Below are 14,507 nucleotides of genomic sequence, written 5' to 3' on the forward strand. Positions count from 1 at the left end.
GAGCTCTGCGCTTCACCCTTCAGCCTCAGTCACTATGTAACGCTCCGATTTAGAGCTTTCTGATTAGAAGGGAGGGTGAGGGGGAGATGGAGAGAGAGAGAGCGTGTCATGATTGCTGGGATTTTTCTTATGTAAAGAGATCCGTCACGAGGTTGTTTGTTTTTTATTCTCCCTCCCCAGAACGGGAAAAATGTCTCAGCTAATGACGACCTTAGAAAAGAACACTCTCTCCTGCTGGGGATTGACAGCTTCTTGGCTTCTTGGTAAAGGGTGTGCATGCATGTGTGTCTGTGTGTGTGTACTACTGTACATGAGTGCATGTGTGTGTGCATGAACTGCACACTCTAGAAAAATGCTGGGTTGTTTGGTTGACCCAACTGCTGAGTTGCAGGCGTTGGGTAACTTAGTTGGATTGTTTTCTTTAAAAAATTATTGGTGCTGGGTTATTGAGATATGACCCAGTGGGTCAGATCAATAGACTGAAGGCTTAGGTTAGTAGGGGCGTGGCTAGTTCTTTTTACCCACCCACGAGAGTAAATATCATTTCTGTTCATCTGTTGTATAGTTATCACATTAAGGTCGAACATTGACATTTTTTTGTAGCTTCAATGATGCTTACAGAAGTGTATGAATTCTAAAAGCTTATGTAAATCCCATTGTTGGGATACAATAAGGTGGTATATTTAAGCAATAAGGCCCGAGGGGTTGTGGTATATGGCCTATATACCACAGCTAAGGGCTGTTCTTATGCATTAGCCATGGTATATATACCACAAACCCCGATGTGCCTTATTGCTATCTCTTTTCTTTTTTTTGACCTTTATTTAACTAGGCAAGTCAGTTAAGAACAAATCAAACCCATGGTATATGTTCTCATGGCTGTTAGCCAATCAGCATTCTGGGCTGGAACCACTCAGTTTATAATGTACCTGATTAGGCAATAAGGTGGTGTACCTTATTAAAATAATCATACTTTTATAGAAGAATGTGTAAAAAATAATAAGGAAAATTTGAATTTGCAGGATGTTCTCACGGGTGGCCAATAAGATCTAGCTGAAAGCCACGCACCTAATAAGCCACACCTCATGAAAATAACCTAACGATTACATTAAAAAAACAGCTGCTAGGTCACTCCAGCATGAGAGTAAAAAAGACCCAACTGGCAGTTAAATGAACCCATGTTTGGCTAATCCCGACAACCCAACTTGGTGGGTCAAAACAACCCAGCATGTGTTCTGTCCAATATTTACCCAGCGCTGGGTTACCAAAACAATCCAAATCAAATAGTTTTTAACCCAGCATTTTTTACAGTGCAAGTTTGTGTGAGAATATGTCTGTACAAATGTGTTTGTGTCCAGAAGTCAGAGAAGGACTGCAGTCGGATGGAGTTCACCATCATTCTCTTCAGTATCACAGAGAGAACCTCAGCTTCCATCAGAGCAGTGAGTCAGACTTGACAGCTCAGGAAAAAAGTATTGTTCTGTAATTGAATAGTTTGCCTTGATTCATTTCATGTGAAACACATTTTTCATCATGTAATGGGACACAGCGCCTGTGGAGGGAGACTGGGGGTAATGGGAGTACTGTGTGTGTGTGTGTGTGTGTGTGTGTGTGTGTGTGTGTGTGCGCGTGTGTGTTAGCGTGTGCGTGTGTGTGTGTGTGTGTGTGTGCATGCACTTAATCTCTGAATGAGAATGAGTAGGAGCGGGTGAGAGGTTGAGTGATTGTCCTGTGTGTGTACAGTATGTGCGTGTCTGTCCTCATGTGGATGTGTATGGGTGAATATGTTACAGACTTTAATTACATCAGTTTGTGTCTCTCATGAGTCATGTTTTACAATTAATGAAGGTGTGTGTGTGTGTGTGCGCATGTGTGTGTGTGTGCGCATGTGTGTGTGTATTCCTCTGGCCAGTGAGTGTGTCTCAGTGAGCAGGGTCAGCCTGCTGTTCTGGGCTTAAGGATAAACATTCTTGAGCTGTGTCCAGGGCCACACACAATACGCTCTGTACCGAAATTATAATGATTTCCTGCTGCTATCAGCATCACAAAGCTGCCTAGTTTTTAACGGGAAAGAACTGTGTGGTAATCTCCTACTGTAATTACTTAAACTGTGGTGAAAAATAATTGAACACCAATTCTCAAAGAAATGAAAGTTCAATCTGACTGTCTTTTTTTGCTGTACTATACTGATGGGTATATTAATGTTCATGTCTAGAGTAACTGCTTGTCAGAACATGGAATGAAATGAAACCATTAATGACCAGACCAACCTCAACATGTACCTTCCCTTTGTAAATGTTATGAACATATCCTTTGAATAGAGCTGAAGGAAATCATGATTGGGTTGTTCAATACACCCCTCCCCCCTCACACACACACACACACACACACACACACACACACACACACACACACACACACACACACACACACACACACACACACACACACACACACATACACACACACACACACACACACACACACACACACACACACACACACACACACACACACACACACACAGACAGATTGTTTTGGGTCTTGGCGGTAATCTGGCCATCGGGGCTTTTCTCTGTGTCGGCGCTGGGAAGCCAGTATCTGTACCTTTTTTAATTAGAAGAAGGAAATGTTTATTCACATTTGATTGGGTGGGACTTGGTCTGACTCGGACACATTTAAACAAACTATTTCAGCATCCTGTTTAAATTAGCTTTCAGAATGAGAAAAAAATGCTGAGGTGGACTGCTGGAAATGTAAGGCTTCAGCCGAGAAAAATTGTTCGAATAACTGTTCAGAGAGTTTTATTGCTTTGATAAAATACTGAAAGCACCACGAGTCAACTAAATTGCTAAATTGCTCAATGTCCTGAAAAAAAAAGAACACTCATTTACTGGACAGAACATAAGTTTGCAGCACAGCATTTACTAGAAGGAGAATAGGACACAGAAATATGTCTTCTGCTCTATCCAACACTCCGATGTACACACACATACACACATTAGGTTGGAGACGATGTAGCAGAGGACAGCTATAGTGCAGCACCCATAAGCAGTTTACACTGTAACAATGCTTTACCACATTTAGTCTTCTCCTCATCTCCTACTGAATGTAGTATTAACAACCAAGTGAAGGCAGTCTACCATTCCCCTAGCAGTGTGAGAGGGTAGTCTACCATTCCCCTAGCAGTGTGAGAGGGTAGTCTACCATTCCCCTAGCAGTGTGAGAGGGTAGTCTACCATTCCCATAGCAGTGTGAGAGGGTAGTCTACCATTTCCCTAGCAGTGTGAGAGGGTAGTCTACCATTCCCCTAGCAGTGTGAGAGGGTAGTCTACCATTCCCCTAGCAGTGTGAGAGGGTAGTCTACCATTCCCCTAGCAGTGTGAGAGGGTAGTCTACCATTCCCATAGCAGTGTGAGAGGGTAGTCTACCATTTCCCTAGCAGTGTGAGAGGGTAGTCTACCATTCCCCTAGCAGTGTGAGAGGGTAGTCTACCATTCCCCTAGCAGTGTGAGAGGGTAGTCTACCATTCCCCTAGCAGTGTGAGAGGGTAGCCTACCATTCCCCTAGCAGTGTGAGGGGGTAGTCTACCATTCCCCTAGCAGTGTGAGAGGGTAGTCTACCATTCCCCTAGCAGTGTGAGAGGGTAGCTTACCATTCCCCTAGCAGTGTGAGAGGGTAGCCTACCATTCCCCTACCAGTGTGAGAGGGTAGCCTACCATTCCCCTAGCAGTGTGAGAGGGTAGTCTACCATTCCCCTAGCAGTGTGAGAGGGTAGTCTACCATTCCCCTAGCAGTGTGAGAGGGTAGCCTACCATTCCCCTAGCAGTGTGAGGGAAGCTTATTTTCTCCTGTGTTTGGTTGTACAGTTCAAGGCTGTAGTCAATGAAGCAGAGGCCAAGCATTACACTAATATTGTAACACTAAGCATTCTAGTCTCCTCGTGTCACTTAAATCCTTAAACCACATTGATCTCCGTGATTCATAACAGATTTGCATTGCTTGCTCTTTATGGTTTTGGGCGAGTGTCTCTCAAACACTGTGTGACAACTGCTGATGTATGAAAGGGCTGAAGTTTGAGAACCAGCTCATCATATCCTATACTAGAATCCATGCTCATATATACATATTATATTACCTTTAATGACCTTCAGTAAATAACCAGACTGAGACTCCTCAATCAGCAAGTACTAGACCTGCTCCTACACAGAGTGCAGTAATACAGTACTGTAGGTAGGGTGTCAGTAATACAGTACTGTAGGTGGGGTGTCAGTAATACAGTACTGTAGGTGGGGTGTCAGTAATACAGTACTGTAGGTGGGGTGTCAGTAATACAGTACTGTAGGTAGGGTGTCAGTAATACAGTACTGTACGTGGGGTGTCAGTAAAACAGTACTGTAGGTGAAGTGTCAGTAATACAGTACTGTAGGTGATTGGCCCGACCAATCAGTGCTCTGGCACGTTGGCTAACCAGGCTGTCTGCATTGTGTCCGGCCACCCACCACCAGCCAAGCCCTCTTTTACGCTACTGCAGCTCTCTGTTCATCATATATGCATAGTCACTTTAACCATATCTACATGTACATACTACCTCAATCAGCCTGACTAACCGGTGTCTGTATGTAGACTCGCTACTTTTATAGCCTCTCTACTGTATATAGCCTCGCTACTGTATATAGCCTCTCTACTGTATATAGCCTCGCTACTGTATATAGCCTCTCTACTGTATATAGCCTCGCTACTGTAATAGCCTCTCTACTGTATATAGCCTCTCTACTGTATATAGCCTCTCTACTGTATATAGCCTCTCTACTGTATATAGCCTCTCTACTGTTTATAGCCTCTCTACTGTATATAGCCTCTCTACTGTATATAGCCTCTCTACTGTATATAGCCTCTCTACTGTATATAGCCTCGCTACTGTAATAGCCTCTCTACTGTATATAGCCTCTCTACTGTAATAGCCTCTCTACTGTATATAGCCTCTCTACTGTATATAGCCTCTCTACTGTATATAGCCTCTCTACTGTATATAGCCTCGCTACTGTAATAGCCTCTCTACTGTATATAGCCTCTCTACTGTATATAGCCTCTCTACTGTATATAGCCTCTCTACTGTATATAGCCTCTCTACTGTAATAGCCTCTCTACTGTATATAGCCTCTCTACTGTATATAGCCTCTCTACTGTAATAGCCTCTCTACTGTATATAGCCTCTCTACTGTATATAGCCTCTCTACTGTATATAGCCTCTCTACTGTCATAGCCTCTCTACTGTATATAGCCTCTCTACTGTATATAGCCTCTCTACTGTATATAGCCTCTCTACTGTATATAGCCTCTCTACTGTATATAGCCTCGCTACTGTAATAGCCTCTCTACTGTATATAGCCTCTCTACTGTAATAGCCTCTCTACTGTATATAGCCTCTCTACTGTATATAGCCTCTCTACTGTTTATAGCCTCTCTACTGTATATAGCCTCTCTACTGTATATAGCCTCTCTACTGTATATAGCCTCTCTACTGTATATAGCCTCGCTACTGTAATAGCCTCTCTACTGTATATAGCCTCTCTACTGTATATAGCCTCTCTACTGTATATAGCCTCTCTACTGTAATAGCCTCTCTACTGTATATAGCCTCTCTACTGTATATAGCCTCTCTACTGTATATAGCCTCTCTACTGTTTATAGCCTCGCTACTGTTTTAAACGGTCTTTTTACTGTTTTATTTCTTTACTTACCTATTGTTCACCTAATACCTTTTTTGCATTATTGGTTAGAGCCTGTAAGTAAGCATTTCACTGTAGGTCTACACCTGTTGTATTCGGCACACGTGACAAATAAACTTGGATTTGATTTGATATATCAGGTATGAAGGTAAGACCCAGATGCAGACAACATCAAATTAACAATGGTTTATTAATCCAACAGGGGCAGGCAACAGACATGTCAAGGCAGGCAGTGGTCAGTAAACCAGAGGTGGGGCAACGGTACTGGACGGCAGGCAGGCTCAGAGTCAGGGGCAGGCAGAGTGGCCAGGCAGGCAGAGTGGCCAGGCAGGCGGGCTCAGAGTCAGGACAGGCAAGGGTCAAATCCAGGAGTGCGAGAAAAAGAGAGGCTGGGAAAAGCAGGAGCTGAGAACAAAAACGCTGGTTGACTTGACAAACAAGACGAACTGGCAACAGATAAACAGAGAACACAGGTATAAATACACAGGGGATAATGAGGTAGATGGGTGACACTTGGAGGGAGGTGGAATCACAAAGACAGGCGAAACAGATCAGGGTGTACATACCTGTATATATTTTAAAACTTTTATTTAACTAGGCAAGTCAGTTAAGAACAAATTCTTATTTACAAAATGTGCGCCGCCCTATGGGACTCCCAATCACGGCCGGATGTGATACAGCCTGGAATCAAACCAGGGACTGTAGTGATGCCTCTTGCACTGAGATGCAGTGCCTTAGACCGCTGCGCCACTCGGGAGCCCCGAGGTGGGGTGTCGGTAATACAGGTCTGTAGGTGGGGTGTTAACATTTGGAGAAATCCTCCTTATGCCTTAATACTACCTAGGACCATCTGTAAGTTCCCAGTTGTGGAAGACGAGTATCTAATGAAGGTATTTTTCTCGATTGCTGGGTTAAGCACCATTGTAATTTGAATGATGGAATATGTGTCATTGGTTCTTATAGCTTCGTGACCCCTGTGGCGTTAAACAATGGTTCGGACGGGGCCACTCCTTTCTTATATAGAGAGCTTTTTATATACCCACCACCCGCCCTCCTCAATCTGATTTCCTATATGGGGAGCTGGAATTCAGGAAGGGGACCGTTGTTCCCAGAGAGACAGCTCTCTGTGCCTGGAGAATAGGGGCTGTGGGTCGGGTGGGGATGGCTGGGGGGTTTAGCCTTAGGGGCAGGTATTGATTGCTGACCATAAGGATCGCAGTTATTTGTAAAGGTGGAAGTGTGGAGGGGTTAATGCAGGGTTAAGTTTGGTTTAATATACTCTAATGCAGATCGGCAATACTGGTTCTACTCAGAGGGTCACACTGTCAAACTACAGTTCAATCTTTATTGAGCTGAATTGACTAGCTACATGATATTTGTAACTGTCTACTTCCACAATGCGATCTGATCATTAACTCTTTATTCTTTGCGACACATAGTAAAACTATTATCTGGTCTTTGTAGTGGTTGTTTTAATCATGGGTGAAAAATATGTAACCCTTCTTCTTGTCTTACTGTCTTTCTCTCTGTCTCTCCTCCTCTCCCTCCATCTCCAGGACCGTCTGTTCTTTGTGATGGAGTACGTGAACGGAGGAGACCTCATGTTCCAGATCCAGCGTTCCAGGAAGTTTGACGAGGCGCGCTCTCGCTTCTATGCCGCCGAGGTCACGTCTGCCCTCATGTTCCTTCACCAACATGGAGTAATCTACAGGTAACACACACACAAATACACACAGGCACGTACGCACGCGTGCTCACACACACATATACACACACACAAACACATATACACACATACACACCCCTATACACACACACATACACACACATTAGCCTGTTAGTGGTAGCACCTAATAACATTGTATACAGAAAGACTCAACCCGACTCTAAGGCTCTAAACTTCACCATATCATACTAGCCTGGTTAAGGGTTGCAACATTCTGTTAACATCCTGGAATTCTGGAAATTCTGGAAAACCCCTGGGGATTTTCAGAAAGTTACTGGAATTTTGCCCGTTAACCCACTGTTCCCCGGTAGGCTGTCACTGTAAATAATAATTTATTCTTAAAACTGACTTGCCTAATTAAATAAAGGTTAAATAAAATAAAAATACACATTTTGCTACCCTCGTCTAGTTACAGATCAGTTTGTGATTTTTTTGCTCCCTTTATTATAGACTGATCTGGGGCCAGGCTTATAATGATAGACCTACAGTATACCATAACGCTATCCTGTTATTTCAACATTCCAATTCCAATGCTATCCGAATTCTATTATGTCAAATTATATTCAACCCAGTTGAACTCAACTTGACTCAATTGCCTCACTAATACAGTAATTGTTCAATGTTGACTATTCTGTTATGGGCTGATATCAAGGTACAGTAGCCCAGTATGTCCCTAACCCAAGGACTGTGGGGGGGAGAAGAATATCTGTGGTAAGACTGGGCCAACACTACCTCACTCTCTCCTCTGCCAATCAACATCCTTCCCAGAAGTAACTATTTTCTACCGGTGACAGTCACAGCATCATTGTCAACCAATAACAACACAGACAGACTATCAGAATGCATCACCATGACAAATCATAACATCATTGTAACAAGACAGTAGATTCAATCCAAATGTATTCCCACTTTCCCCCTCAAATAATAATAATAATGTACAGTCCGGATTTCGGTCTCACGCTAACTTTGAGTGAAGAGAATCTGACTTGGGATCAGGGGCCTTATGTATCAATCATCTCAGAGAAGGACTACTGATCTAACATCAGATCCCCTCGTCCTTGAAATCTTATTCATTGGGATCTTAAATGTAAAACTGATCATAAACCAACACTTCTCTGAGATGCTTGATACAGGACTTAGGGAGTCCAAAGCAGACTGAACTTTCAACTGAACTGGGTCAAAGTTCTAACGGGTTTATGTTGTGTTGTGTGTTGTTCGGGGCCATGGAGCCTGTGTTTATACCAGGTTGTTTACTGCCAGTGCTGATTTATCCTGTTTCTGGCGCTCTGTTTATCCTCTCATCTCACTGTCGTTTACCACACACAAACCCAGACTCCCTCTGGGCTGCACAACTATGTTGCCCCTGTGGACAGTAGTTCTCTTCTGGCAGCTATCAACTATGTTGCCCCTGTGGACAGTAGTTCTCTTCTGGTAGCTATCAACTATGTTGCCCCTGTGGACAGTAGTTCTCTTCTGGCAGCTATCAACTATGTTGCCCCTGTGGACAGTAGTTCTCTTCTGGCAGCTATCAACTATGTTGCCCCTGTGGACAGTAGTTCTCTTCTGGCAGCTATCAACTATGTTGCCCCTGTGGACAGTAGTTCTCTTCTGGCAGCTATCAACTATGTTGCCCCTGTGGACAGTAGTTCTCTTCTGGCAGCTATCAACTATGTTGCCCCTGTGGACAGTAGTTCTCTTCTGGCAGCTGTCAACTATGTTGCCCCTGTGGACAGTAGTTCTCTTCTGGCAGCTATCAACTATGTTGCCCATGTGGACAGTAGTTCTCTTCTGGCAGCTGTCAACTATGTTGCCCCTGTGGACAGTAGTTGCCCCTGTGGACAGTAGTTCTCTTCTGGTAGCTATCAACTATGTTGCCCCTGTGGACAGTAGTTGCCCCTGTGGACAGTAGTTCTCTTCTGGTAGCTATCAACTATGTTGCCCCTGTGGACAGTAGTTGCCCCTGTGGACAGTAGTTCTCTTCTGGTAGCTATCAACTATGTTGCCCCTGTGGACAGTAGTTGCCCCTGTGGACAGTAGTTCTCTTCTGGTAGCTATCAACTATGTTGCCCCTGTGGACAGTAGTTGCCCCTGTGGACAGTAGTTCTCTTCTGGCAGCTATCAACTATGTTGCCCCTGTGGACAGTAGTTCTCTTCTGGTAGCTATCAACTATGTTGCCCCTGTGGACAGTAGTTCTCTTCTGGTAGCTATCAACTATGTTGCCCCTGTGGACAGTAGTTGCCCCTGTGGACAGTAGTTCTCTTCTGGTAGCTATCAACTATGTTGCCCCTGTGGACTGTAGTTGCCCCTGTGGACAGTAGTTGCCCCTGTGGACAGTAGTTATCTTCTGGCAGCTATCAGTCTCCAATGCTTTGAGTAGACCCAGCTCTAAACAGCCACCACCTACAGTACATGGCTTTCTAGGAGTTTCTGTGCCCAGTGTTCTTGGTGCCCATCTTGACCTGAGGACCCCTCAACCACCCGGGGTTGGGAGTTGGGAGTTTGAAACCCACCCAGTCTGTTTTTACCTCCACCACCATGACCTCCTAACAGGAAAAGTCCCATTTAAAGCGTAATGCTGTATTGAATTAAGGCTTCGTCAACGCCTCTCTTCCTGGACTTAGTCATTCCGAGAGCTAAAGGAAACAGCCAGGCTCCAATGGAATACAGAGGAAAATAAAGTCACCCCCCCCACTCACTCACTCACTCTCTCACTCTCTTACCTACTCACTCACTCACTCACTCACTCACTCACTCACTCTCTTACCCACTCACTCACTCACTCACTCTCTTACCCACTCACTCATTCACTCACTCACTCTCTCACTCTCTTACCCACTCACTCACTCACTCTCTTACCCACTCACTCACTCACTCACTCACTCACTCACTCTCTTACCCACTCACTCACTCACTCACTCTCTTACCCACTCACTCACTCACTCACTCACTCACTCACTCACTCACTCACTCACTCACTCACTTACTCACTCACTCACTCACTCACTCACTCACTCACTCACTCACTAACTAACAAACTCACTCAGTAACTCACTCACTTACTCGCCCACTCACTAGGTATTTGTCAGTATACTGGCCCTCTCTGATTCAGACAATTAGCACTCAGAGGGCAATCTACAGTCTTCTGTTTAGTCTGTAACTCCAGGGGTCATGATTTAGTATCCTCTTAGAGTGAGTCACCTGCATAACATTAGGCCAACTGACAAACAATGCTATGAATCGGTCTCCTTACACTGAATGTGCAATGCAGGTATTATTTAGTATTGGCTGTACACCCAGAGGTACCTTGGTTAATGGATAGATTAGTGTTATTGTGTCACCTACAGGCAGAAACGTTTTGGAAAGAAAAAAATTCCTAAAGTCATCATTTCTGTTAATGTAATTTCTTTAGAAACAATTTAAAATATATATTTGATCAATTAAATAAAAATCAACATATCAGCCAGGGTTGGAATGACACTTTAGAGCGTCTGTGCTTGCGCACATCACCTGTGAGTGCGAGACGAGTGGGCCATTGCTCAAGGAGAGAGAGACAGGTAGCCTTTAAAATATGACAGAGAACAGACTAATAACTTGGTAGCCAATTCAAAACATACCTTGTACTCTAGATAACTGTTTAGCTATTGTTAGCATGTATTCATATTTTTGTCATGTCCTAGCAGACTCAACTCAAGTCGAGTTTAGTCTGCTAGTCATTTCCCAAAAAGCTTTCCACTGACACTAGCAAATTAGGCCATACAAAGTTGATTCACTTTCTTGAACGATTCATATGATTCATTTAGACGATTCTTTTTGACAAAATGAACAATTCACTTTGCCATTGTATTAGTTGGGATTCAGGTCAATCACGGTGAATCGAATCATGTTAATCAAAATAATAATTTGTGAACCACGAACAGTAATTTAGGAAAAAATATTTAATGTAGCCTTTCTTTTGGATTATGTGGCTTCCAAACGTGTTTTGTAGATACTTCCAGTTGACTTGGGCCTCCAATGTATGGGACATTGCAACTCCATAGATGTTAGTCTGCCTGTAAAATAAACATGTCCATGGTAGCTATGATAAATATGACTAATCTCAAAAAGGTACATTTCCTGAAGAACATTTTTGGGCTTGCTTCAGCTGAATAAAACGTTTTTTAGCCTACCATAGCCATTTGATCTTTGATGTATTGAATGAGCTAATTATTTTAAAGGCATGAAACATATTTGGTTGTAATGTTGCAATCTTTATACATCAAGGCTGGTCAATCATTTTCCAGGAGAGCCAATGGGTGTGCAGGCTTTTATTCCAGGCCCCCTCTAACAAACCACATTTTACAATGAGCTGCTTAACCGGACCTTGATAAGCTGTCTCTGATGTGTTTGAGCAGGGCTTGATGAAAAGTCTGCACACCCAGTAGCTCTCCAGACTGAGGGTTGACCCCATGCACTGGCATACCGGACACTCCCCGCAGCCCCCACAAGGTGGGGGGGGCCCACAAACTCTGGGGGCCCATGCGCCAGTCTTCGATGTCTAAACATTTTTTATGTAATAAATAATCTTGACAGTAACCCTTAAAAAGTAATTCATTCATGAACCTTTTTCATTTCCATATGTACTAGGAAGCGAAGTGTTTGTTTCTTGGGCTTCAGGAATGTGTCTGAAAAAGTGCCCCAAGTCTTGAAAAATCAAAAATTGAACTGGTTTGGGGGAATATCGGCAAACAAATGCCGTGGTCAAGGCTACGACGGTGCCAGTGCAATGAGTAGAGGTTACTCAGATGTTCAAAAGTGCATATCAGACCCAGAACCTAATGTGTCTTAGGTAGTTCTTGATGAGTTTTAGTTTAGAAAACCATCTCTTCGCAGAAGAGACAGTTACAGGGATGCTAAAAACAGCTTAGTTACCTTAGCAACATCAGGGAAACTGGCCAGAAGGGAGTGGTGATTCAAATACAGCAGTTCTGCAACATCTTTAATTGAGCCTCTCATTCTCCTTAATTTCCTATAGGAATCTCTGAAGACAGGTCAGATACTGGACAGCTAATACATTAGCAGATGCAAACAGTTTATCATATTTAGCGGACAACAGTTCTGGAGAGTTTGAGCAAATAAAGCGGGTTTTTGATTTTGATTCATATTGGTGAACCGGCGTTTGAGTTGTGTGGTTGCAGTATTAACTTTCCCTTATCTCTGGAAGATCTTGGCATTCATCATTCAAGACTAAGTTTAAATTGTGTGCAGCGCAATGGACATATAATGCACAATGTCTTAGGACAGACTGCCTGGGTTGGCAACACTCACTATAGAAAACTGTCGGGCCCACAACCTGGACCTACAGGCCAGGAGAGTCTCTCATGTTGGATTTAATTTGATTTAGGCTTAATTGAATTTACCTTGAATATTGCAGCCTATATGTGTAGGCTATTAGCCAGACAAAACCTGCTGAGTTCAACAATAAATAGTGGCTGAATTTATCATCAAGACGACTACATTTTTCCTCATTGTAAGTCTATTTGATGTGTAATTTTGATTTTTAAAAGTTTATAAATAGGACTTTCACTACTGGTCAAAAGTTTTAGAACACCTACTTATTCAAGGCTTTTTCTTTATTTGTACTATTTTCTACATTGTATAACACACATGGATGAAATAAACGTATGGAATTATGTAGTAACCAAAAAAGTGTTAAACAAATCAAAATATATTTTAGATTTGACATTTTTCAAATAGCCACCCTTTGCCTTGATGACAGCTTTGCACACTCTTGGCATTCTCTCAACCAGCTTCATGAGGTAGTCACCTGGAATGCATTTCAATTAACAGGTGTGCCTTCTTAAAAGTTAATTTGTGGAATTGATTTCTTCTCAATGCGTTTGAGCCAATCAGTAGTGTTGTGACAAAGTAGGGCGGTATACAGAAGATAGCCCTATTTGGGAAAAGACCAAGTTCATATTATGGCAAGAACAGCTCAAATAAGCAAAGAGAAACGACAGTCCATTATTACTTTAAGACATGGTCAGTCAATACGGAACATTTCAAGAACTTTGAGTGCAGTCGCAAAAACCATCAAGCGCTATGATGAAACTGGCTCTCATGACAACCACCACAGGAATGGAAGACCCAGAGTTACCTCTGCTGCAAAGGATACGTTTATTTGAGTTACCAGCCTCAGAAATTGCAGCCCAAAAACATGCTTCACAGAGTTCAAATAACAGACACTGTGGAGGAGACTGTGAGTCAGGCCTTCATGGTGCAAAGGAACCCCTACTAAAGGACACCAATAAGAATAAGAGACTTGCTTGGCCCAAGAAACATGAGCAATGGACATTAGACCGGTGGAAATTTGTCCTTTGGTCTGGAGTCCAAATTGGAGATTTTTGATTCAAACCGCTGTATGAGACGCAGAGTAGGTGAACGGATTTGTCACGCTCTGACCATAGTTCTTTTGTGTTTTCCTTGTTTTAGTGTTGGTCAGGACGTGAGCTGGGTGGGCATTCTATGTTTTGTGTGTCTAGGTTGTTTTTCTGTGTTCGGCCTAGTATGGTTCTCAATCAGAGGCAGGTGTCGTTAGTTGTCTCTGATTGTGAATCATACTTAGGTAGCCTGGTTGTGTTTTTGTGGGTGATTCTTTCCGTGTCTATGTTTTACACCACACGGTACTGTTTTCGGTTTTCACATTTGTTGTTTTTGTAAATTGAAGTGTTCAGTTTATGTGTTTTAATAAACAACCATGGACACTTACCACGCCGCATATTGGTCCTCCGATCCTTCTCGCCTCTCCTCTTCAGACGAAGAGAAGGAAAACCATTACAGGACTATCTACGCATTTGTATTTCCCACCGTGAAGCATGGAGGAGGAGGTGTTATGGTGTAGGGGTGCTTTTCTGATGATTTATTTAGAATTCAAAGCACACTTAACCAGCATGGCTACCACAGCATTCTGCAGCGATACGCCATTCCATCTTGTTTGGGCTTAGTGGGACTATCGTTTGTTTTTCAACATGACAATGACCCAACACACCTCCAAGCTGTGTAAGGGCTATTT

General features: G+C 43.1%; 1 protein-coding gene across 1 annotated transcript in view; it reads left to right on the forward strand.

Annotated features, from left to right (window-relative positions):
• Nucleotides 1-14,507, forward strand: part of LOC139376857 (protein kinase C epsilon type-like) — a 155,233-nt gene that overhangs the window by 115,255 nt on the left and 25,471 nt on the right. Inside the window, exon 11 of the mRNA XM_071119821.1 lies at nt 7,289-7,443. Within this exon, the coding sequence (XP_070975922.1) occupies nt 7,289-7,443 (155 nt within the window). The remainder of the gene's footprint in view (nt 1-7,288; nt 7,444-14,507) is intronic.

This window comes from Oncorhynchus clarkii, chromosome 20 (assembly GCF_045791955.1).
Source record: "Oncorhynchus clarkii lewisi isolate Uvic-CL-2024 chromosome 20, UVic_Ocla_1.0, whole genome shotgun sequence".
Taxonomy (NCBI): domain Eukaryota; kingdom Metazoa; phylum Chordata; class Actinopteri; order Salmoniformes; family Salmonidae; genus Oncorhynchus; species Oncorhynchus clarkii.